The sequence below is a fragment of the Nipponia nippon genome, unplaced genomic scaffold, assembly GCF_047370975.1.
Source record: "Nipponia nippon isolate SJK-2023a ecotype South Korea unplaced genomic scaffold, ASM4737097v1 scaffold_1, whole genome shotgun sequence".
Classification (NCBI taxonomy): domain Eukaryota; kingdom Metazoa; phylum Chordata; class Aves; order Pelecaniformes; family Threskiornithidae; genus Nipponia; species Nipponia nippon.
In genome coordinates, this window is record NW_028262290.1 from 15,419,519 (window position 1) to 15,445,858 (window position 26,340).

General features: G+C 48.5%; 1 protein-coding gene across 1 annotated transcript in view; it reads left to right on the top strand.

Annotated features, from left to right (window-relative positions):
- Nucleotides 1-1,061: 1,061 nt before the first annotated feature.
- EXT1 (exostosin glycosyltransferase 1) overlaps nucleotides 1,062-26,340 on the top strand; it is a 185,441-nt gene continuing 160,162 nt past the window's right edge. The window contains exon 1 of the mRNA XM_009471107.2: nucleotides 1,062-2,323. Within this exon, the coding sequence (XP_009469382.2) occupies nucleotides 1,371-2,323 (953 nt within the window). The 5' untranslated portion in view covers nucleotides 1,062-1,370. The remainder of the gene's footprint in view (nucleotides 2,324-26,340) is intronic.

The window sequence follows — 26,340 nt, forward strand, 5'->3', positions numbered from 1 at the left end:
GGCCGCGGCCACGGCTCCCGGCCCTGCCCACGCCAGGAAGGACGCTTCTGCCCCGGCGCCTCGTAACGGGGCTTTCTGGCTGTCACCCCGTTTCTGGGCGGCTGGGTCTGTTCCCCCCGCTACGCCCCCAGCCCAGCCGTGCCCCGGGGCGGCTGCAGCACGGCGGCCCCGCGCTCGGCAGGGGGCAGCAGCGGCGGCACAGCCGGGGGAAACCGGGCCGGGCCGAAGCAGGCTGCCCCCGGCCGGGGGGTGCGGGCTGCACCGGGTGGGGGGCGGCGGACCGGGGCGGACCGGAGCGGAGCGGGCCGGGCGGGGGTGGTGAAGGACCCCAGGCGCTGCGCTGGGCCGGGCCCCGCCGGATCGGATCTGAGCCCAGCGGGGCGCGGCGGTGCCGGTGCCGCCGGGCGGGACCCCCAGTGCTTACCCCTCCCCGCCCGTCCCAGCGGCGGCAGCAGTAGCGGCGCCCCCCGCCCCTCAGGTTATGAATGGGTGCAGCGGAAGCCCCGCCCCCCCGGACGTGACGCCCCGCCAATGGGGGCGCGGGGCTGCGTGGCTGGATGAGGTCAGCGCGGCGGTGCCGGGGCGGGGGCGGCGCGCGGGGGGCCGGGTGAGGCGGGGGTCGCAGCCCGCGGGCGGGCAGGGCAGGGCGGGCAGCGTGCGGGCTCTGCGGCTCGGCGCCCGCTGCCGCCGCGGCCCGGGGGAGGCGGGGAAGGGGGGAGGGGCGAGGAGGAGAGGGAGGGGGCGGAGGAGGGGAGGAGGAGGAGGAGGAGGAGGGTCCTCGCCGCCGCCGCCGCCGCTCCGTCCCGGGGGCCATTCAGCGGGAGCGCGGCGAGGAGCGAGCGGCGCCGGGGCCGGGCGGGGGGCGCCGGGCCATGCAGGGCTTCGTCAGGCTGCGGCGCGGCGGCCGCGGGCTGTGAGCCGGCGGGGCCGGGCCGGGCCGGGCTGGGCTGGGCCGGGCCGGGCTGGGCTGGGCTGGGCTGGGCTGGGCTGGCGGCGCGGGGAGGGAAGGGGCGGGCGGGAGCGTGGCGGAGGAGAGGGCCGGCAGCGGCGGGAAGGCGGGAGCGGGGCTGCCCCGGTGCCCGCCCCGCGCGGGGGGCCGGCCCCTGAGTGCATGCGGGGCGCCCCGCCGGGCCGCCGCCGGCCCGCCGCCGCCCGCCGCCCCTGAGAGACCGGCGGGGAGAAAGTTGCGGCGGTCGCCCACATGCGCGGCCCCGGCCGGCGGCTTGGGGAACGGCGCCGAGCGGAGGTGGGCGAAGAGAGTTTGAAGCGCTCGCCGGCGGGAAGATGGCGGAGCGGAGCTGAGAGCGGCGCCCGGCGAGCTCGGGCCGCCCCCGCCTTCCTCCGCAGCCCCCCGGACCCCCGCCGGACACATGCAGGCCAAAAAACGCTACCTGACGCTGCTCTCCGCCGGCACCTGTCTCGCCCTGCTGCTCTACCTGGGAGGCGTGCGGCTGCGGGCGGCCCGGCACCCGCCGCCCGGTAGCCGGCATGGCCCGCCCCCGCGCCCCGGCGCCGAGCGGCCCTGGCCCCGCTTCCCCGACGCCCTGCGGCCCTTCGCGCCCGCCGAGCGGCCGGGCCCCGAGGGCGGCGGCGGGCGCGTCTCCCCCCGGCAGCGGCGGGACGCCAGCGCCGGCCTCTACCGCGGGCGCCGCTGCCGCATGGAGTCCTGCTTCGACTTCGCCCAGTGCCGGAAAAACGGCTTCAAGGTCTACGTCTACCCGCAGCAGAAGGGGGAGAAGATCGCCGAGAGCTACCAGAACGTCCTGGCCGCCATCGAGGGCTCCCGCTTCTACACCTCCGACCCCGGGCAGGCCTGCCTCTTCGTCCTCAGCCTGGACACGCTGGACCGGGACCAGCTCTCCCCCCAGTACGTGCACAACCTCCGCTCCAAGGTGCAGAGCCTTCACCTGTGGAACAACGGCAGAAACCACCTGATTTTTAATTTATACTCCGGCACCTGGCCCGACTACACCGAGGATGTGGGGTTCGACATCGGCCAGGCCATGCTGGCCAAAGCCAGCATCAGTACTGAAAACTTCAGACCCAACTTTGACGTTTCTATCCCGCTCTTTTCTAAGGATCATCCTAGGACAGGAGGGGAGAAGGGATTTTTGAGGTTTAACACCATCCCTCCTCTCAGGAAGTACATGTTGGTATTCAAGGGGAAAAGGTACCTGACGGGGATAGGGTCAGACACCAGGAATGCCTTATATCACGTCCATAACGGAGAGGATGTTGTCCTCCTGACCACCTGCAAGCATGGCAAAGACTGGCAAAAGCACAAGGATTCACGCTGCGATCGAGACAACGCCGAATATGAAAAGTAAGTGAGTGGCGTCCCTTCCCCGTGCGTGCGTCCCCAGGGGCATGCCGGCGTACCCTGCTCCGCAGGCGGCCCTGGCCCCTGGGCAGATGTGAGCAGATGTGCACCGAGGTGCTGGCAGTGGCCAGAGGAAAGTCGTGGTCTCTCCTTTGGGCGGGTCGGTCACTGCCCCGGGCCCCCGCGGGCTGCCGGCTGGCCCGGCGCTGCCTTGGCTGGGGAAGCCGATGGGGAGGTGTTGAAGGGCGACGCGGCATCCCGCAGCCGTGGCATCGCTCGCCCCGCAGACTGATGACCTGCGTCCGCAGCCCTTCGGCTTTGCGCTTGCAGCCGGCGGCGAAGACACTGCTGGAGGATGCTCTGGCACCTGGTGCTGCCCTGCATCCCCCCGGTGCCTCTGCCGGTAGATGCCCTGAGCCTTCCCTGTCCCCAAACAAAGTTTGTGCGAGTCCTCGGCCCTCTTCAGCACGCGGGTGAGCCTGGCTCCCGCCGCGGGGTAGATGCTGAGGGTGACTGCTGGGATGCTCGCTCCAAAAAGCGCTGCCCGGCGTCTGTGTATCTCCACAGACGAGGTAGTAACTTGCCTTGCCGTCTTTTTCCTCTCGGTTCAAACCGGCACAGCATCAGTAAGGAAAGGAGGAAAAAGAAACGCTGACTGTGTTCATGTCCTGTGTCTGAGTTTCTGATTTTTACACGAGGATACACCGGCGGCGCGAGCACAGTGTGTGTTTTCTGTGAATGCTTGGTTTCTTGGCTTTCCCCGATTTTTATTTTTATTTGCTGGTAATGTCACTGTGTAGCCAAATTTTGTGTCGCTGTGGTGCTACCCTTGTCTTGCAGTCTGCTTTTCAGGTTTGTATATATAGCTGCCGGGAAAATCGCTTCCTGGGAATTACCTCCAGGACTGCGATGCTGACTAAGCCGTTTGCAACTGATTAGTTCATTTAAATGCCGACCACCGCTATGTTTGCTGCAGAGTAGGTGTCTATAGATGAAGTTTTTTGCATGAGCGTGTTTCCCGTGTAGCAGGAGTCAGACGCTGAATTAAAACAGACCAGACGTACCGCACTGGGTTAGTAGCGTGTGGTGGAGCTGCACTGAGAGCTGCCAACAGCTGGAGGGGTTTGCGATGCATAGAGGAACGTGGGTGGAAAAATACTCCTGGAGAGCAGTCGGGAAGAAACTACGGTGGCATTAATGCTGATCAAAATTTCCAGCTGGCTGCCTGTTTCTCCACCGAAACTAGCCAAGGGGGTTGGGAGAGACGGGGAAGGTCAGCACCGCAACGCCGGGAAGCCTGCGTGTGCCTGGGCGAACTCTGCTCGCCCTCCGGTTACTGTAAATCCGCCGCAGAGGGGGAGAAGACAGCAGTGCAAATACTTGGTGGGCTTTTAATCCCATTCACTTCCAGAAAACTGATGGGCGAGTGGTGAAATGATGCACACGTGGAAGCAATCGAGCGGCAGTACCGAGTGATCAGTAGAGATGCTAAGCTAAGCTCGTGTTAGTCGTGACCTGGGAGTGCCTTTGGCTTGTGACCTCCTTTAGGCAATATTTGTTGGGGGGGAAGAAGGGAGACCTGACAACTGTAGCCTTGCAGGCTGTGCTGGTTTTTGGCATAGATCTCAGCAACTGGAGCTGATTTACAGATAGGAAAAGTCCTGGTTATTTGCTGTGTTCTACAGCATGTGTGCTGTTGAGTTGTCATAAAAACAAACGTACCCGCCCATCGTTTGGCATGATTAGGGCCATATTCAGTTTTTTTACAGCTATGCCATTTGGTCTAGTAAAAGATAGACCTTTCCCCGTAAGTTCTGCCCCTCCTAAAGTGTATTTGACGCTTATTTTGTAGCAAGGGGTGTACATAACGACCCTCAGGGGGTACGGAAGCATTAACCCAACTGATACACCGTGTTATTCATACAAAAAACCATACTTGCCGCTAAAATGCGGCCGTATCTGGGGTGGTGTATGGAGACTTCAACATTCGTCGCAATGCTGCTGTTAAAGACAGGAAGTAAAAAAAAGATGATTACAAGAAAATAAGATTACTCCAAGAATTGAGGCAGGCTGAATCTGTGGTCGGGCCACTGAGATGAACAGGCTCGCTCTGGTGAACGACTGCAAATGCTCTTGAACCCGGCATCTTATCTGAGCGAGCGCACCTGCCAGAGCGTGCTGCTGCCCCTTCGCGCTCCTGCTTCGGTGCCGATTCACGGCAAAGTATGCCATCTGCTGATCTCCCGGCACTGCGTCCTGCGGTGGCCTGCGTTCGCGGGCTCTCCTGTGCAAGTACAGACCGCGCCTGGCACTCTGCTCCCTTTGTAACATCCAACAAGGTCACATCCCCGGGGTGGTGTAACGGCGGTCAGCCGGTTGAACTGCTTCTGTGCGGCTGTGTAACCCAGGTGTGAAAGCTGTAGGAGGGACTCGGCTGTTCACCCCACCTAAAGCAGCATCCGATCAGGAACGAGGCTGGAGTGCTTGGCAAAGGGGTGTCTCTAAATGCAGTTTTGGGCCTTGAAAACTGCATGCAGAGCTGCTCTCGTGGGGCTTTTTGGGCTTGGATTTAACAATGCATCCTCAAGGTTTTAATCAAAAAGAAGAAAAACGCATTCTCCAAGATACATACGTTTGCATATCCATATAGAGTTGGGAAAGTCGCATATCGTGCTCTTCTGTGCCAGTTTTCCCATCCTCTGCTGTGACGCTTACGCTATTTCACTTCATGTGAAGGATAGGAGCATGGGTGTCCTGGCCATGGAGAGCTGGCCCCGAGGTACTGCTCCTTGCCAGGGTGAAATATGAATGATTGGCTCTAGGTAGAGGCCTTGCCAAGCCGGGTAAATTAAGTGACCAGATTTTAAAACATGATAATCTCATGTTAACAGTGTGGTAGGGTTATGTTGAGTTATGCTTGGTGCCAGTGCACATTGCAAGATAGTTGGGATGGGGTTTCATCTATGGCGCAACATTCGGTGTTGGGTTCGAAAAAGGTCCGCCTGTCTGCAGGATGTGTTGTTTCCTCTCTAGGAGATTGAAAAAGCCAAGAAAGGTGACTTCTTGACCTGTGGACAATGCATAGAGCGCCTTATTTCATTTGGAGGAAGGAGGGACGGGCATGTGCATATTTGACTCTGTCTCCCTGAATTGTATTGAAAGATCCATCTGTATGTTACAGCTCATTAATTTGCATCCCAGTTACGCATCTCAGCAGATAAAGCTGATGCAGACTAAAATGAATTGCATTATCATGATTAGCCTACTAGCAAACAGCATATAAAGGAAAACGAAGAAAAACTAGTTTCTTTACGGTGCCCTTGACTGTCAAAGTTGGCCTTTGTCACCCAGCGCTAGGGCAGCTGGGCTTTCTGAATTCCTCCACGGTAGGATTTCAGCATCAAGCTTTCTGTTTCACAAAGGGTTAAGCGAACAAACAGTGCTGCTGCTGAAGTTTGAAGACAGCCTCTTAAATATTTAATGACAGTCTAAATATATACATATGTACAATGTGTTTTAAACAAAGGCAGAATTCATGTACAGGCTTAACTGGTTCCAAATAATTACTTTTTGGAAGGTAATATAAATGACTATGGATACCAAAAGAAATGGAGGAATGCAATGTTCTAGTAAAGCCAGATGCAGAGAAGAGATTTGCACCAAAATGGGGGTCTTTCTAGGAAAGTAAATAGTGATATCTGTGGTGTACCCCCCGATCAGCAACAGCCCTGCCCTTGGAAGACTGAGAGGGCAATGGTATCCAAAAACATAAGGTCTTGTCAAAAGCTCATTCAAGGAGGCTTTTTGCTCATATCTGTGAAGGATAGCCGAAGTTAATGATGGTAATGAAACAAAGGGGTAAAACAAATAATTAACAGGGTTGAAGAGAGGAGGGTGGAGAAGAGGAAGTGAGCAAAAAATGTATTTTTTGAGAAATGTGAACTTACCATGGAGGACAGCTAGTGTAGCGAGATGTTATCTACAGACTTAAGTTTCTCGACTAGTTAGTGTTCAAAAAGCCTGTGTGATGAAGACTGAACTGAGAAAGGCAGGCAAAACACGCAGGACCTCACGAGGTGGGACTAGTTCTGCCAGAGGAGGTTGGAGATATGCGGTTGAGGAGGAGCCTACGGAAGGACCTACCTGGGGCTGCCGGGCGCTGGCAGAAGAGGGGGAGAGCAACAGTACACTGCGTGCTTACGCCTGTGAGACATCTCTGCAGGGCACACGACAGCGTTGAGCAGGGTTGTGTATATACTTTTACAGGTGAAAATATCCAGCCAAACATTTTCATTGATCACTAGTACCTGGTAGGTTTACCTGGTGTGCACTCTGCTGGTGGAACGTGTGTCGGTCATGGCTGAACCTCCTACCCATGAAAACGCTGTCCTGAGCAAAGGTTAAAGTCGTGCAATAAGCACAGAATGGGAAGAAAAGCAACTTCTAGTTTCGCTTCCTTCCCACCAGGAATAAAATACGCATATAAAAAAAGAAGTGGTAGTATTAGACGCTAGGGCTGACTTTGCCACTCACAAGACTGGCACAAAAACGTGAAGTAAGGCTTAGGCATGCCTGTCCAACATGTGATGATAATCTAGACGCTGCATACGCATGTATGTGCATGTTTGAACAAAGCCAAAATTCTTGCATTTTCAACGGACTGAGCTTCAGTGTATTGTACTGAAATATAAATATAAATGCCATGCTTTATCACTTACTGAATTATTTTTGGAATTATTTAAAAACCTTCACAAGTCAGCTCCTTTGCATCTATTTAGGACAAGGCCTAGAAATCACACGGGTTCAGGGTAGCTGTTGTCTGGGACATCTGAACTGAGATGGGAACCAGTCCGTGCATCTTGTATATCACCAGCCTGCTCCAGGAGCTTGGATGAAACTCAAGAACTACTGAGAGAGCTTGGGCATTTTCCCAGAGTGTCTTGGCTCCTGCAGAGACCTATCCCCACCAGACTGCTTTTTTATTTTAATATCAATTTTCAAGAAACTGGAAATTTGCCTGTTTTACAGTGCGTTTATTCCAAAATGCAGTAAGCAGGTAAATAACAAAGCTTGAACGTATGTCTGAGAAATATGGGATTTGCTCTATCGTGTTCCTCCTCCTGCTCTCTGTATGTATTGCAAAGTGTCCTTATGTGCCTGTCGATGCTGATTTAATGCAAGTAGTGCCCTGGGGGGGTAGGAGCTTCCAGCTGGGAGGCTCCAGGCTGATGCCCTGGCAGGAGCTGGGAGCAGGGGCGACAGGAACATCCCTGAGCTCACGGCCAGCGGTGCAGTCCGCAGCCTGGCTGTTTGCACCAGGCTCTTCCCTCTTGGAAGAGGGATGGAAGAGGGTGGACGCCTGTGCGTGTTTCCCCGTGCGAGCGGTGCCGAGCGCCTCAGCGTGTGTGGCCAGGTGTGTAGGGTCAGGCACCGGCAGAGGAGCACACCCTGCCCGTGGGCCTTAAACCAGGCACCCTCCTAACCTCAAGTAATTAAGTTTTCTTGTGGGGTGAGTTATTATTATAATTGCTTGCCCCAGGCTTTTCTGCATCTTTCTGTGAAGCATCTCATAGGAGGCTCTGTGGTGACAAAGCATTACAGTAGGTGGCTGATCTGGTCCGGAGCAGGCGTTTTCTGTATGCAGAAAAGTAGGTGAACGCTGCTTTCACAGCCCGAGGGGCTCTGCTTTTATTTTTTCTGCCTAGGAAAATTGTTCTGGGATAATTTATTGATAAATAATTACCACTTGGCGATAGAACAGAACTCAAACCAAAAAATTATCTGAGTCATTTTAATTTTAAGCAGAATTAATCCTGAAACGGGTAGTTTGAAGGGTTTGTTGAACCCGGATCAGAACTGAGCTAAAAGTAGTGTTTCCAGCTACCTGTTTGGGCAAGCTAAAGCCCTGCTGTGCCCCCATCGAGGCACTCTCGTCAAGAAGGTGCTGCACAGCATCCCGCTGTGCCCCTGCCTTCTTGCCCTCCCTGGCGGGTGTTCCTCAGGGCAAACCCCGACTTGTGCAGGACTTTTTGCGCCAGCCTAAGGCAAGCTTCACTGAAACTGCTCCTAAGGGAGAGGGATGGCCGAATTTGGGGTTCTCCTGGTGGCTTACATGCTGCTGCCTGCTGTTCCCCGCTGCATCGATGGTGTTCCCAGCCATGGACCTCTTTGCATCCGTGCAGCTCTGAAGTGGTGCATCTCCCTGGGAGGGTGGGATTGAATGAGAGGAGTTTCAGCTCAAGACAAACCCGAGTGAAAAAGGCTACTGGTTTGCCTCTGCTAGAAATAATCCTTTTGCCTCACATACAGCCCTGGAACAGCCCACTGGAAAGTAAACTGGCAGCCGCTTGCGGGAAAGGGAGGTAAATGAAACTGGTCGGCACAAAGCACTTATTTACTCAACAGATGTGAGTCAAGAGAATGTGCTGTAATCTGATGATTTCTGGAGTATTATCTGTGATTGTTTTCCCTTTCTCTCTGCAGGGTTTCTTTCAGAAAATCCACAGAGTTTTGTGGTCTTGGGTAAACAAACCGTTTTGCTAACCAGAGAAAAATAATCGGTAGGTACGTAGATAACTGTCTGGCCTGCGAAGGGAGTTTAATGCCGTGTTCCGTGCTGCTAAGGTGACCGACTTCTCAAGGACTTGGCTATATCTAGATGATGATGCAAGATATATACTCCTGTCCCATGTCATATGGAGATTAGTTCAGCATGTGGGAATGTGTGAGTATAACTTCAGGTTATATTTAAGGTTCTGCAGTTTTCCACATTGCCAAGTATTTTGGGACGTATAGGTTTCAAAACCTTCTCATGGTTTACACTGGGCAGTAGATTTGTTCCTTCTCTTCTGTTCATCTAGCTATGCTGTGCTTTTACTTAAGGGTTTGCATTGCTCTTTTTTAATCCAAATTTCAGGAGGAAACAGGACATACATCATCGCTGTCTTGCCCTTAATTTAGCAGCCTCCTCAGTCAACTGGAGGGAGCATCAATGCTACATAATACAACTCATCCCCGCATCTCTGGAGCAGGCAGGGAGGGAGCTGGGGCAGGAGGGGCCTGCAGCACCGGGCATGCACAGAGACGATTAAAGATCCAGGCCAGAGGATGGTGGGAGTCATTATTTCCTCCACTTATGGAGCAAATTATAATTTATAACAGTTGACACCTATGCATTAGAAGAAACCGAAGAGCGTGCTTAGAGCAGTCCCTGTCCTGGTATTGCAGCCTGGGCGCCACGGAGCCTGGGAGGTGGCTTGGAAGCAGAGAGATGGGAGATCAGCACGCCGCGGTGGCGCGGGAGAAACTAGTTTAAGGAATGAATTCCAAATGAGAACAAAAGAGAAGAGATTTGTTTCACATGAGAAGAGGGAAGTAATGCTTTAAGAAATAAAGGCCCTATCTCAGCAAAATGTTGTGCCTAACTGCTTTGCTGGGAAAGAACTGTTGTGAGTGCTGCCAGGCTGAAGGCTTTCCAAATGCAATCTGACGTCCTAAAACGTTATCGGTTCTTAGAATAAGAAAACATAACTTCAAGCCATTCAGGAGGGGTAGGCCTCCTCAATAACAAGAGAAAGATGCTGTTTTCTTTAAATATCTTGTGTTTTCCGTGCTCTTGTCTCCCACCACCTTTCGCTGAGATTTAACCTCCGTTTTTCGGGTGGTGTAGTGCTGTGTCCTCGGCAGGGATGCAAGTAGGGTGCTAAGCAGGTGTTCCCTCAAAGGTGGTAGAGTTGGGGTGTTTGTGTTGGCTCCCATTTGATATTCCAGTAAGATGGATTTCTCCATGCTCCTGCAGTCCCTGGGTGAAGCATGGTGCTAGCAGGGCTGTCGCAGGAGCTCCTGCCTTCTCCTGCCTGTAGCAGACGTGGCCTGGGGACCGCAGTCCGACGGCCAGGATTGCCACTGGCCACTGTGGTTACATTTCTGTACGCCTTTAAAATGGGGAAGAATGCTTTGCTTTCCGTAAGCCTTTTTGGGGGTTGCTTTAGGGATTTATAATGTTTTAGAGAAAGTGCTATGTAAAATTGAAATATTATTCGTTAATGTTTTCTGTGTCCCTTTCTCAGGAAGCATCAGTGAGTGTACGTCTAAATTGTGACTTTCTGACAAGAGGTGATAGTCATCAGAAGCAGCACAAAGCAGCTCTTGTCTGTGTGTATGGGCGGCGAAGTCCCCACGAAAGCTTTTTTGGGGTTTGACACTTGTCCTAGGTCAAGATACATGGTCAAGTTTGGTATATGAGCCTTTTAACTCTCCTTGCTTCGCTCAGACGCTAGCAAAAGCCACCACTTTCCAGGCGCTGAAGCACTGCCATTTCTGTTTCTTTCTCCAAAGGCTCTCACGGTGCAGTAAACAAATCCAGTAAAGCTCTTCTGCCTTAAGTTGACTTTTTTCCCCCGTGATGGTTTCTAGTCCAGAAATACATGAAAATGAAATAATTCCCAGGCTCCTAAGTGAATTTGCTGTTCGTTCACTTTTTCCCCCTCTAATATACTCTTTGTGTTTATGAATGAAACAGAATTAGGGCTAATTTAGTTGATTGGCTGCAAAACAAAAGTATTGAATTCTAAGAATGGGAAATGAGAAGGCCTTTCTGAAATGTTACTTCTTTGCATAATTGTAATAGATTATAATTATACAGTTGGGTGTTTAGCAGTGGATTTGCTGTAAACATGGTCATGGGAAATGTCTCGTCGCTCACTTGTGTCGGTTCGAGTCCCAGTGCGGTCCCGTCGATGGCAGTACTGGCATCTCTAACGACATTTTCTCTTCGAGCAGGATGGCGTGTTATAGAAAATGCTATCTCCAGTTCCCCTCCCAGCTCCTCCCACAAAATTACCGCTGGTCAATACGGCCATGTCAGACCATTGACACAAATCAATAAGAACAATCATTCTTCAGCTCCGAAACAAAACTGAGAGCGCAGTGCTGATGGGCTGCGCGTAGCAATACTGGCAGCGATTCCTAAATGGAAAATGCATACCGTAATGTTTGGAAAGTGTACATGGGGGACCTTGTCCTGTTAATAATTAGTTCTCTGAGGCTGTAAAAAGGAGCGTGGTATATATCATTTCCTACAACTGCAGTACACGTTATGACCCCCGCAGCCGTCAGGCTAATGGAGAACATCACCTGCGGTGCCGGAGAGGGGTGAGCGTGGCAGAGTTTGGTTAGGAATCCTGATTTTCTTCATTCTCCTAGAAGATCTTGACTTCTGATAGGTGTTTTTTGCCCCGCAAATAATTGTGAACATTTTATCACAATACTGGAATTCTTGGTGCAATCAGGTAGTTCAGTGCGTAACTGCTAGAAAGCCCATTGAAATTGTAGTTGCTGTAGTCTGCAAGAATAAAATCAGAGGTTGCTTCTAAAAATCAGAACCTTTATCTGAAGGGAAGGACAAATCTTTGTTTATAATGTCTGAATTTGTATCTCTGAAGGCTTGTTTGGATGTGTCTGCTCATAGACTCAACCAGCTGCTTCAGGAAGATAAACACATAAATGTTTCATCTCCTTGATTTGCCACCAACCATTGTGCTGGGTGCTAGCAGATTTTTCTTTTAATTAAATATAATTTATGTAATCCTAATGGGAAACATAATTATAGGATTTATTTTTTAATACTGTGATTTCAGAATTACTTTATAAAGAAGAGTAACATTTCCCCCTTAAGGGCTGTTTAAAAATGAGCAAACAAAATAAAAAACCAAAGTACACTTTGCTAAAAGTAATAAATCTCAGGCAAGAAGCAAAAAAAAAAAAAAAAGGCATCTGATATGTTGGAGCTGCAATAAAGCTGAAAATTAATGATCAGTAAGTTGGTGCTGCAAGAGAGTGAATGGAGTTGAGGAGATGCCTATAGCTTATTAAATGTCAGCAGATTTTAGCATAAGCAGTAGAAAACCCTGATCAGAAAATGCAAACCAGTGCAGCCTGCAGTTGGAAGATCCAGGGCCACAAAGGATGTGGGAATCGTGTGTGCAGCTGAAACGTAAGAAAGTGCTTTGCAAGATCAGGGTCTGAAATTGCATGCTAAACTCTCTTAGTTTCTGATCGGAGGGATTTAAATGTTTCAGTAAGGCATGACTGTAGTCTCAGGGAGGGATTTATTGTACTGTAAAACCTTTGCATGAGAAGGCAAGTATGACTGTTTAAAATAATTTAAAACAAATAACATCCCTTCACCCTCCCACTCTCTCTCACGCTTTTTTCCTAAAACCGAAAGGTAAGGCTACTGCTTGAATTGTAATGGAATAATATATCAAGTGAGTGATCACATCAGGCATGGACACTTACCAAATCACAGCGAGATAACTGTGAATAACTCTCTAGTTTCAACAATTTGCATGGCCATTAACAATTGATGGGTTTCCCTTAGAACCGCATTATCTATGGCAGCGGGATCTATTCCCGTGCACCGCTCCTGCATACTAAGTGCCAGAGAAATTCTCAAAAGTGAGAGTAATAAAAAAACGTGATAGCAGCAAGGCGAATGAAGCAGGTAGGAATTTCAAGGCGACATTTTTTGAAGGTGGGGAAATATTTCAGGTGATCATGCATTTTTGTAACTGCTTTCCCCCCCTTCCCTGCCTATTTTCTTGAAGTACAGTTCTGCAAGTTTTAATTCAGGCTGGTGTTAGGTTTCCCTTCACTGCTTGGCATAGTCTCAGGCTTGACGGTTGATGTGGCATGTGGATCAGTTTAAGCAAGATTTTAAAATACATTTTGGTTTAGTTTTGGATTGGACATGTGTCTTGAGGAGCTTTTATGCATATTCAACAAAAGATAAAACCGGTGCTAAATTTAGCAGTCCTAGATTGCTGGGTGGCTCTTTCATGGAAGTGATTTCAAGCAGGTGTCAAAGATGTGCTTTCCTTACGAGAATCATGCCACCATTTTAATAAACACGCGACACATCCCTTATTTCTGGTGCTTTCATCTCTGGCTGACAGCGCGTCAGATCTTTCCAGATTCCTCCATCAAGTTGACTTTTCCAGCCTCAAATCCCTTTTCTCTCTCTCTTTTTATTTCTCTTTCTCACCCTCTTCCCTCTCCCCCTTTCTTTTCACTGTGCTGTTGTTGTGGCAAGATTAAAGCGACGGAGGGAAGCAGTGGTGGGGAAAGCTCGGATAATCAAAGTGAGCGAGCGGCTGGAGCTGTGTGAAGGCGGGTGGGTGACACATCAAAGCCGGCGGGTACGGGCGCTCGCTGCTCTTGCCTCTGGTTGCAAATGACCCCCCTGCCATAAACAGAGTTCCTGGGGTTAATTCGTGAGCTCACACGTACACAAATGCGAGTGCTTTTCTACGCCCTTCCCAAAATTTAATTGCGGAGAATGGTAATAAAGCCTTAGCTTTGTTCCTTGGAAGATGGCTTCTGTAGACGTGGCGTGTTAGGAAACAAGTACCTGAGTTGTTGATAGCAGGAGGTCGTCGTTCACCTTCAGCTACCTTATTGTCCCATCTGCCTGTAAATGCCGTTTCTGGGTTGCTGCAGGTAGGGTGAGGAGAACTGGAAGATCTGAGCCGTGCCTGGTTGCCTGCGGCTGGGCCTTGCATGGGCAGAGACCCAGTGTCCCCCGTCTTGGCCACGCGCAAGTGCTGCTCCCTGGGCTCTGCACCCAGCGCGAGGGTGTCGGGTGCCCTCAGCTCAGGGGAAGCCCCGAATCCCCACTCATCTCTAAGCTCTGTGCACGCCTCTTGACGTGGAGCTAACCATGGGGCTGCCTCTTTTCTCACCTGCTGCCTCTGCCTGCCTTGCCCTTTCCCCAAACCCTGCTTTGTCTTTGCTGTGGAGCTCGGAGGTTGAGCGCTCCACGGTCTGGATGGACTCTTGCTCTATGCTTGTGCAAGGGGATCCTGGTCCTCGTCTTAACCGTTTGCTCTGAAGGTGTCAGAAAATCATTGCGCATTGCACCTGCCATCTTTCGCAGGACTCTTCTTCGCTGCCCTCAGGCTGCTTGGTGTCCGGTTTGGTTACTGCTGCCGAGAACCAAAATAACCAGCGGAGCCATTAGGACATGCGTCTCTTGGCTTTGTGCATTGAAACATCAGTGAACTGCAGTGAAAACAGGTTTTCAGCTTTTGTTCTGTTAACTATTTCTGGTGGCCTGTAATAATAGTCCTTTCTAGCAAAAAGGTTTTTTTACTGTAATTTTTAATGAAAAACCTTTCTGACACAGGTCATAGTAAAATAATTAATGCTGAAATTGTCTGCATTGTTTAGTAGAAAACTGGAGATCTAAGGATTTAAAGATACTGGTTTTGATCCCAGGTTGCCCTGCTGGTGTGGTTACTGGTTATAGCAGTAGTTCTTATTTACTTTAATTTCAGTCTTGGGGTAACCGTGTTTCACAATGATCAATGTGCTGATTACTATAATTGCATTTTGTGGTACTGTGGTCTTATAATTAACTGACTGGACTAATAAAGCGTGGAATCTAATGAATATTTGTAAACAAACTTCATTAGGAAGTAGGTTGAGAATATGCATTGGAGGAGGATAATAGAGGAGACCCGTCCTCAATTTCAATAATTACAATAGATGGAAACCTGGAAATGAACAGGAAAGCATGGAAACCATCCCACTGCTACTTACTTCGTGTTTGCTGCTGCACCGTGTCTTTGAAAATCTCTCTTTTTAAAAAATTTTTCTAGAAAAAGATTCCCCACTGCAATGAGATCCTGCATTCACAATTTCAGTCTCTTTTGCAGAACATTAAAGCATTATCAGGCATGATGTTGAAAACTGGATTTACGATGTAGGGCTGGTATCGGCCTTAAGTAAGAAGTGTCTATTGTCACCCTGTGATTGGATCTTAATGCAATTAAAATGAAAAAGGAAACCACCATTGAAAATGGGAAATAGATTTCCTAGTGGTGCCTCTGGGGGGTGGATGGCTGACATCTGGCTGTTGCGGAAACGTTGGCTGTGTTTTACTGTCCTTGAGGAACTGTGTCCCATTCTTGCTGTTGTACTGGGTGTGCTTTGTGTGCTGCCCGCCGGTTGTGTCCCTGTGTTTCGGATGCCTGCTCCTTGTTTCAGGCGCGGGGTCCGGTCCTACACACTATCAGACCATTTGGGAGCACGTTGTATGAGCCTGGCAAGTTAACAGTTGAACGATCCGGCCCATTTTGGATGGTTGCTTTATTTTAAGGTCGCCAGAAATCGCTTTACACCTCCTTGCCTTCTCTCCCCTCTTCCCCCATCTTTAAGCTACTTGATTCTAAATTACAGGTTTTCCTGGCTGAGTCAATGTGTGTATCTTTTACAGAAGTAGCATTAAATCCTACCACCTCCCCCCTGTTTTTTTTTTAAGCTTTTGTTTATTGCAAAGTTTGGTGTTAATTTTTCAGGGAAACACATACAGAAGGAGCCTTGCTCAGAGAGCACCAGCCCTGAGCCATAGGCTCATGAGTGGCTGCTCTTGCAGTAGGAGTTCGGGGGGGAGAGGGTCTTTCAGCAGCTACAGTTCATGCATTTGCTTCCTACCTGCTGGTTTCAAACAGTATTAATTTTTATGCATTTATTGTGTTTAATTAAACACAGGGCTGCTTACAGCAGTGCTCGCAGAGATTCCTCCTCCTCCTCCCCCCCCCCGCAAATGCAACAAATAGGCATCTGGTATTTGTTTTGTACAACACAATCCTCATAAAATGAAAGAGTAATAAAACATAATTATCTGTAAAGGCTTGTTTTATAAGCCTAAGAATGAGCTTGTTTCTGCCTTGTTTCGGTCTATTTGTAAGATAAAGGATGCCTTTGTATGGTTTTAGCCCATCTCCAAATTAGTAGAGAATCCGTTATTACAGTGTTTTAAACCCTGGTGTGTAAGGGTGGAAGGTAGTGTGAGTGCATGCACAGGATGGCACTGGTGGATCTCTAGGGGTGGGAAGAACCTTTTTGTGTTCCTTTTGGAAAATTTTCCCTTCCAGACAATGGGTTTCATTTGAAAGCTTTGCTAAAGTACTAGGGAGAAAAATCTGTGGGCTACAAGAACAAGGTCAGAGTTTGAGCTGTGGGCCTTAAAGCTGGGTTTGAGACCTTTCTGCTTATCCTCGTCAGCATAAAGGACAACAACATACATCCACGTTTGTGCTTGGATGTGTGTGAGGACTATTTGATTTGGCCCTTGCTGCTTTTCTGACAGACCTTAACTGCTGCCATATCTTCATCTCTTTGGAGCATTGCTGGCTTGGTCCACCTCCACTCCGGTCATCAGGACTCCCAGTGATGGATTCAGCATTTTTGAACAGCTAATTACACTCATTTCACCTTAGGTTTGCTGTTTGTTTGTAGGGCAGTATGCCTTTTTTCTTCCCTTTGGCTTGTTCTAACCCTGCAAAAGCCCTTCCTGCCACCGCTAGCGGTTTTTTTTCTGGGAGCAATTAGATCATTTAAAGCAATTAGATATTAAAGTGAGATGTGCGAGTGGCTTATGGTTGTTCTAAAGGTAAAGTGTGAAAACCAAATCCTTTTAGAAAACTCACAGTCTAAGCCTATTGTTTGTTTATTTTTCTTTAAAGTAGTAATAAGCAAAAATCTACTTTTTTGTAACGAAAACAAAAAACTTTGGGGCTGCAAGGCACCTTCAACTCCAGCGTGCTTTGGAATATGTTTGCTTTGACCCTGTTCTTCTTTGCACAATTAATTAAAGTGATAGAAGAGGAAATACAGCTTTGCTCAGCTATTATGTGAATTGTAGCCTTCTCAAAAGCAGGTATGACTTAGGTATTGCTTTCTATCTGCAAGGCGAGCCTTGTAATTTTGAATCTTGATGAGCAGCTGCTTTTGTTCTCCTGTGAGCCTCGGAAACAATGGGGTTGGGAGCACGTAACAAATTGCTAAACGATACCCTCGCAGAGAGAGAAATCTCCCCCTCCTGAAGCGCCTCATGCCCTGCATCTTCCGTTCTGCACAGAGGCTGCGACGATGCAGCCGCGGGTGCAGCGACCCGCTGCTGGGGCCAGGAGATGCTCCCCCGGCAAGCGCTGCTTCCCGGGCAGCAGCGGCGCCTGGGCACGGCCGTGGGCTGAGCTGCTGCTGCCCTGTGTTGGAGTTGTTTTCTTGAAATACATTTTCCTTGAAATATGTTTTTCTTGTCGTCTTCTCTGGAGATAGGAGTGTAACAGGCAGGTTGCTGGCTTTGGCTGTTTAACAGCACTGTTGTGGCAGCTTTGCGTCTTCAGCCAGCGAATGGCCAGCAGCAGCAGGTAGGGTGTTAGGAGGCACCTGGCTGCCTTATGTGAGCTTACATTATTTTCCATGGCCAGAATTCTTTGATCTATTCAAGTAGAAGCCTAGCCTCCTCCAGAGAAGGAGAGGATGGGTGCCAGATTGCAGGCCGATGTGTAAATGTGTCCTTCTGCAGCAAAATTTCGTGTCACACGTGGGCTAAATGTGCCATGTATGTCAGAGGCTGCAGAGTCCAGCTCCAAGTTAAATGGTCTGAGATGTCTGACACCTCCACACACTATATAATATTCCACTTAGTTTTTCATGCAAGGTCTGGAATGCCTGTTATTTTTTTTTTTCTGGGGTATTGCTTCTCTCATGTTTAGAGTTGGGAGATACCTCCCTGGAAAGTCTACTGGTCCTCAATTAATGAATGTCTGCAGAATGTTCCAAGACCGGTGTTGCTTTGCATTCACAGCAACAGAATTGTATTTAAAAGTTTGGGTAGCTTCTGATTCAGCCTCCTCATGTTTCCAGAATAAGTGGATTTCATTTTACCAATGTAAATGGCAGGGGGGGAAGAACCTCCCCCGAAACCATTAGCTTCAGTCGTGCTATCGGTGTGACATGGGCTTGTTATTTGTTCTCTTTCTCATTGTGTGCAGAGTGGTAGCATTGGGTGTGTTTTCTTTTAAATGTGACATAAAGTGAAATCCTGTTATTTGCACACATTCTGTGGCACTTGTCTTCAAAGTATCTAGGCAACCTTTATGTAGATGACACTTCTAACTCAAACTCTTCCATCATTATGAGTGTGGTCCTGTGAAGAGAAGTAGGGTGAAAAAGGGAGGGAAGAAAGAGCTGGCTTGAACTCACGTTGGGCAGCTTGAGTCACTTGTGAGACTCTTTGTAGGAAATACAATACACTGAAGATCTCTGCTCCCATACACTTAAATGCTCTACTTCAAACTATTCCATGTTTTTCCTTTGAGCTTGGGCAGGTAAGGGGATCTCCTGGCCTTGCTGGAGCTGACAGTAGAACTGCCAGGAAAAGGGGATTTCAGGGCTTCTACAGTCCGGTGCCAAGTGGTGGACTTCCTTGCATGGTTCTCCGCTCCAGGCTCAGGAGGATGAGTGCTCCAAAATGTCTGCAGCTGCAGCCCTGGGAGGTACGTGTGTTCAGAAAGCTTTTGAGTTCGGCTGTGCTTCCCAGAAGACAAGAGCTGAATGGGAGGCTCGAAAGACTTCAAGAGGAAGCCACCGTTGCTTTGTTAGTTTGCTTTCAACCCCCCCCAAGGAAGAAGTAAAGATTACTTAGAGGAGATTCTCTGAATAAAGGCGTGTCCGTGGGGTTAGGTGTGACCATGACCCATCAACAGTTCAGATGGAGCAGGCATCACTACTGCAGTGGTGTGATCTCCAGTTGGGAATTGGTCTCTGAAGCCAAAGCCACTCAGATATGCCGCACAGGGAGCGATGTGACCCTAGACTTTGTGGCAAGCTGGGCGAGATCTCTTAGAGCAGTTCTGGCTTCATTAGATCAAGCAGGCATCCTCCAGGAGGGAGGCAATGCCACATACTGTGGCTAGTTTGACAGAAATGTGATTTGTGTCCTCATGCTTAATACTAATCGAATTGGGGCTGCCAGATGATCAGCAGTGTGCACATTGGTGTTAAGGAGCACCAGTGAGTGCAAGGAAGAAGGTGGGAATGCTTGGATGGGGCAGTTGTGGAGGACAGGGGGCATTACCTGGGTATCCCCAACAGAGACCAGTTAAGGCTGTTGTGGGTCTGTCACCCAGGTGTAGCAGAGCTGGACCTTGATCTCCAGCAGTAGAGGGAAAGTTTTAAGAAAAATCCTTAGTGTTGATGAGCAGGTGCAGCTGGGATCAATTGCCTGCATACCTTATGATCAATTAATTGCAATTTAGCTTCACTTACAGCTCCTTACTTTAAATCTTTGGGCCAAACCCATTGCAAGGGAAAGAAAAGCGCTTTTTTTTTTTTTTTTTGCTATTGTTTGTAGATGGAGAAGCCTCTGCCTATTATTGGAGTCCTCATTTAATGACAGAGTTCAACATATGACCAGACGTTCCCTGCTGCCTCGAAACACCCCGCCTTGGTTGTGTGATCTACATGGACCGTGGCTGATGTTTGTGTAACTCAGAACAATCGAGCCCTGCATTTTCTTTAATTAGCCCATGGCTTTCTTATGAAAACACAACAAATCAACCCCCACAGCCCCTCGACATGCAGCATACACAAATGTCGCTTTGGCCCCCTTGCCCTGGCCTGGTGCTTTTCACTACATGATGCATTCCCCATCCAATTCTAAAAGAATGGGACGTTCGGAGGACCGATGCCAGAAGACTGGGACGGTGGTTTGGGGAGATAAAACGTTGGGTGTCTGTGATTTACATTTGCTGGGAGGCGATTCGCTTGGGCTCTTGTTGCATTCGTGGTGTCAGCCCAAATGTCCGTGACCGCGACGGCGTCTTGCCACAGGCAGTTGGGCTGGCCCAAATGAGGAGGCCGAGCTGGTGGGGGGAGGGACGGGAGGCACCGTGGGCCACTGTGGCCCCACACGCTGGGTTTTGGGAGGTGGCGGTCCCGGCAGCTCACCCAGGTGGCCCGGGAAGCTGGTGCAGAACAGAAAATGAAGCTCAGGTTTCTCAGACTCCTGTTGCTGGATCCCCTTCCCCATCCTCGTGTTGCCCCTCTGGTCTTTATCAACAGCTGAGCCTGAGTGTCTAGCCACAGCAGGACAGTGAGCGTAGCGGTTTCTTAGGGAATGCTGAAAGGGAAAAGTTGGGGATGGCCTAGACACATATTGAAAGTGCACGGAGGAAGAAACCAGATTTCTGTGTTTGAATGCTTTGGGCGGTAAATGAAAGCTTCCTGTCGCAAGGCAAGACAACTGTGTTTGTAGCCAGAGATTGGTTGTTGTTTTTTTTTTTTTTTCTTTTTCTTTCTGCTGTACAGAACAGTGTGATTCCTTGTGAGACTTGTTGGGGCAGCCGGGAGGAATTGCATGCACTAAACCAAAAATCATACCGTAATTAGATACAGCGCATGGTGTTGCTAGTAATGTATACATAAATAGAGACTCCAGCACTCAGCTCTTCGGTGGAAGACAAGTCTTCTATATTTATCAGGTTTTGCTATTTTTGTAACATGCCATGTTACACAGTTGTTAAAAAAAAATACATATTGGTTCCTAAATATTACTGTTGTATCATTCTGGAATCAATTGTACCAGACCTTTCTCTTTGACTCTGACCTCACCGCGTTTAAATAGCTGGAAATTACAAGTACTACTTCTCCACAGGAGCATCGAAATGGTGACAGCCGAGTTTCTGTTGATGGTCTCCTTTTCTATAGGATTGCTTTCCTCTGCTGGGAGGAGGTTCTTCGTTCCTACGGAAGCCACCAGGAGCAGCTGCCGCTACGGATTCCCTGTAGGACCAGGACGGGAGTCTGCAGGGCGGACTTGCTAGTGGAGGCAGCGGGCGGCTCCTCAGCTCGCCATGAGCTTGACTGATTGCAGTGAAGCTGGCAGGGTCAATTAGCAGAATAATAAGTCTTTGGAGCTTAAAGAAATAGAATATATATTTTCAAAAATGCACTGTCTTAAAATAGTACCTACCTCGTAAAAGGGTGAAAACAGTTTTTACTGCCTTAGACATAGCATGTGAAAGTAAAAAAAGAAAAACCAGTCTGCTGTGCTGTGCAGCGTAGTAAGCAGAGATGAGGGTTTTGTTTGCTCCAGCTCCGTTTCTTTTGAGCAGTTTTGCTGTATGTTAGCTTGTTTGTCTGCAAGATGCGATTACTGACTTTTTAGAAGGGCTTCACGATCCTCACATAAAGCTACTTCTGTTCCTAAATGGGGGGTTCGGGTTAGCTTTCGGTAATATTTTACATTTATATAAAGCTATGCTCCTGCATGTGGGAAATGTAGCAGGGGATGTTTCCAATTTCTTTTTTCAGATGAGGTTTTGTCTTTCTAAGGCTGCATCCAGAGCCATTCACAACTAGCCTTCATGGTTACTTAGGAAATGGTGAAAGTCTAGGTTTGTCTTTTTTTTTAATGGGATTTACACTTCCAGGCACAGTAGTTATTTCAAGTTAAAGGACTTAGTTAAGAGAAAGACAGGGCTGGTGAGACAGGAAGGAGTGCTTGATGAGTCGTCTTATTGATAGCCTATCTATATGTATAATCTTGACTTCATTTCTCTGCTACAAAAAGCTAAAACCACCATCTTGGACCTCATGATTAATGACAGATTTGCCTGTAATGAGGATGCTGCTGGTAAGTATCCCCGTGCAGTGATATTTCTTTATTTGACCTCGTGTCTGTGGGTTGGTCATGAAAGCTGAGATGGATATTGACTACTCTAATCTTGACTGTATGCTTAATTACAGGGCAGTAAGAGTCAAGCGGATAGCATTTCGGGTAGTTGGTGCAGAGAATAAAGCAACATGGTAAACTGAGCCCTGGTAGTTCACTTGGGACAGTGTGGTCGGTTGTTATTACGTTATGGTGGGAGAAGCTGCCAAGTGAATACTACTGTACAATTAAGTGGGGCTGTTAACGGCATGACTGAGCCAATTCATTAATGACAGTGGTGTATTCTTGTATCTGCTTTCCCTTACAACTGCTGGGTGAAGATACTCAGGGGAAGCAAGACCAGTGGGAAGAAGGGAGGAGGAAAGGAGACTCCGAAGATCTGGTGCAGATGCAGTGACTTTCTTTAAGCCTTTATTCCCTGAGTCATCTGAAACGCAGCCGTTTCCCAGACGGGTTTTGTGGAAACCTGGCAGTTCGCCGTCAGAGCGATGTATTCCTGACGAAACATCTTCATGTAGATGTTGTTTCTGTACATCTGCTTGTTTGGTAGGTTGGAAAGAAGTGGAGGAAAGGATGGGTGTCCTTTGGCAGAGGATATTGTCAGTTACTGGTATTTTCACAGGCAAATAGCAGTAAACTGCAGGGGCGTTTGAGATAAAAAAATGCATAGGCAAAGGTGCCATCTTTGGGGTTGCAAAGGAAAGCCAAAGTGAAGAGCTGGAGGCTGCATGCACTGCAATATTTCCTTAAATATAGACAAAGCTGTTGTCTGACCCATTCCTGTTTATGATTATCAGCATCTTTGTTAGGAATTAGTCTGTTGCTGGACCTTGTAATTTTTGGAGTTAGATAGTAAAAGAAGATAATAAAGAAGACCCTAAAGCAACCTGCTGTTAGGAAGTAGTAGCAGGAATGGCTTAGGAAAAAAACAACACACATTTTGTTTTAAACACTAAAATACACCCCTGTAGTAGGGGGTATGTTCACGACCAAGGGCACGAAGGTCTACGCTTCCTGCTGTAAAAAAAAAAAACAAACCCAAACAAAAAAAAAAACCAAAAAAACAAAACCAAAAAAACCAAACCAACAAAAAACCCAACAGAGTCTCTGGTTGAGCTTTGCCGGTGTGGGAGATGGCCTCTGCCCTGCCGGGGTGGCTCAGCTCCAGGGCTGGATGCTTACTGGGCGAGACGTCTGCTGGGCATCAAGAGAAGCAGGGCGAGCTTCAAGGAGATATCAAGGAGATACATGTTGTGTGTGAAAGCTCAAGGATGGGAGGAGGGGGAGAATTAAGAATTTGCAAAGCAGCACTACATCTTTCAGCGCAACAGCTTTTTCTTCCCTCTCAGCTCTGTTTCTTCCCGTATTTGCTAGAAGTAGGGTTACACTGTTTTGGTTTGGGTAGCGAGGAGGTGAGAAGGTTACTCTCAATTTCTAATGTGAGATATAAACTGTAAACCACATGGGCAACCACATAGTTGAAACAAACACACCTGCAGCAGAGATGTTCACCATGGCTAGAAACACATCCACGTTGACCTGGAGGGCTTCTTGTGTGAGGGCATTTGTGTCTGGCACCTCGATTCAAAAACAAACCAAATCTGAGAGCTGCCAGTGCCGGATGGTACACCACAAGAAACATGATTTCAAAGCACAAACCTGGTGTGAACTCATTCTGCTGATGCAAATTTACTTACAAACCAAACCGAAACACCAAAGTGTGACGATTTGAGGTAGACCTGGCAGGGTTTGTGCTGAGCCAGCTATCCACTGGGGTATCCTAACTCAGATCAGGTTCTGTCTCGCCTGAAACTGGTGTGAAACCAGGATGGAGGCAGAGGGGACGCAGCCGGTGGGGAGATGCCTTCCCCACCGCAGGCTCCCTGGGTGTTGCAGCTGGGCTTTGGGGAAGGCCCAGGGCTGATGGAGCCCTGAACTTCTGCAAATGGCTCTGGTTTAAAGAGCGTGATTTTCTTTTAAACATGGTAAAAGTGGTGTGTGAGATGTGTTTTTAGATAGAGTATGTTTGTCTCGTGTCCCTTTGGCAGAGTTTATGTCTCTCTAATCACTTACGTTAAATTGTCTTCTTTTCTGTCTCCCTCCCATTATGCAAATTTTATATTACGTGTTTATGTGTTTTAGGTTTTTTTTTGTACAAAGAATTGGGCACGGTTGCATCGGGGAAGCAGGTGTTGTGGTGGTATTTGAGGCACTTTGCTGTGACATGGGATGGGAGATGCAGGCAGCAGGCGGGGAGCGGAGGCAGAGCTGGTGCAGGCAGGGAGGAGGTGCCCAGGATGGGCAGCGCTGCCACTGCGGGCTTTTGTAGCCTGGCTGGAGGAGGTCCTCAGCGTGCCGCCCAGCACTGCTGCACCAAGAGTTTAACGGTGGTTGAAGCTTTGCCATAAATGATATCTTGGAGAGCTGTAAAAGATGAGGCGTTGCCTGCTTTTGGTCCCTGTGCAAGGGATCAAGTCAGGCAGCAGCCCGAGCCTCAGCTTCCAGAGACTGAAACATCCAAACGATGTCATCTGCTGTGGTATTAAAATGCAATGCTTGAAAGTGTCTCACAACACCGCGGTTTGTTCAGTGCCGCAGTTGGAGGACACTGGGAAGCGCTGAGGTGACCTCTGTGTGTGCGTTTGGGCAACCAAGCACAAATAGGATGCCTTGTAAATGATTTTTTTTTTTTTTATCTCCTCCTTTCCTTTATGGGGCCAGTGTGTGTCTAAGTACTTGTTATTGAAATAAACTCTGAGCATGTTTGGACACCACGTCTGACAAATGGTGACTTTTTTCTTCTTAATCACAAATGCAGTCTGTGTTTTTACTCCACTTTTTTTTTGTAATACCACAAAGGCTGATCCGACATGCAGTGCACGTTTTCCCTGTTAAATTATGCCCTGGAAGTTTTGACCTCTAGCATTTCATAGTAGCTTGTAAATTATGTATGGAAATGTTCTGTATTGTTACCGTATGAACTCCACGGAGATGGGGTGTCTGAGTTGCTCAGTTTGGTACTGAGCTTGGGAATGTTTCCCTGTGCCTCCCCAAACTCACAGCATCGCGCTATTTGATACTCATTTATTGCATTGAAGAGAACTTTTGTCTGTGTGTGCAGAAAACCTGGAGTTGCACTTAGCCAGATTAGAATAATGGATCACCTGAAAGAATATTGCCTAGTATTTATTGCTGCTCACCAGAGGATAATTTCAATAAGAATTTATCATATTTATTCAGCAGCAGTCTACTAAATTCAGATTTGTTTAAACAAAGACTCGAGGAGGAATCTGCTAAATGCTTATGGTTATATTCATTGCAGGCATAAGCTACCCCATTTCACTCAATGTACTTGTACCTGCTTATGTCACCAATTAATTTGGCTCTTAATGTCTTATTTTCAGCACGTTACTTTCTTTCCTCTGGGTACTGCAAGTCATGTTCATCCCTGATGTAAGTCTATTGTGGATAATGGCATCTCTGATGCTTTCTGGCTTTGGATGGGTTTGATTTGTTGTTGTGGCAGAGTCTACATAAACACTATTGCAGGGAAGAGTGATCTAATACGCTGAACTTGAATCTGGGAAGGTCTTGAATACAAATTCTCCTGTGCTGTGTTTGTGGCTTTGAATAGTTCACCTGGTCTGTCTTTTTTCCCTTATTTAAAATCAAGCTCAATGCTTACCATGTGAAAGGTTCTGCTATTTGGTACCTGTACAGTGTTTGTGTACGGAAAGTGCAAGTATATTAGTAGTTTGAGATTTTTGTTGGGAGATACTCTAAAAATGAGGAAACTGGGAAGGAAGTCAGTGGCCAAATGATGACTGGGAGCACACGTGGAATGGGTGAGGGGTATGTATTGATAAAATATGAGCATAAAGCTGCACGGTCTTCTGGTATGCCTTGCTCTGTTTGTGTTGGGGGTCACTTCAGGAAGCCAAATGGATGCTGTTAAAAATAAATGCTCTTAAAAAAGATAGAAGTTTTCACCCAAACTGAAGTTTCTTGCACCAAAGTTAAATTTGCAGAGCCTTGTCCTCTGCAGGAATGAGAGTACTCTGAGTCAGTCGAGTATGTTATGTCTGATGGTGTCCAAATTTTGTTCTGGTATTGGGGGGGGGTTGTGTGATTTGGGTGTCTGTGCATGTTCAGAACCGACGTGTAGACCATGTTTTTCATTTACGCACACACACACACACACGTTTTTAATGGAATTGAATACACTGTGCCTTTCTCCGTTTTGCTGGTTGTCATCCCACCAACTCCCCCTCTTTTCTTTGCATTTAATCGTCTTTACAGTTAGGCCACTGCAAACTCTTTGAAATAACATTTACCTCGTATGTTAGCTGTGAAAACCAAACCAACCCACAAAGATTGAAGAGTTGGTCTTACAGAGCACAGGCGCCACAAACAGAAAGCTCAGCACGTGAAACACTGTGCGTTTTGCAGGTTTTATTCACGACCGTTTCATAAATCCATGCGTCAGACCTAGCCG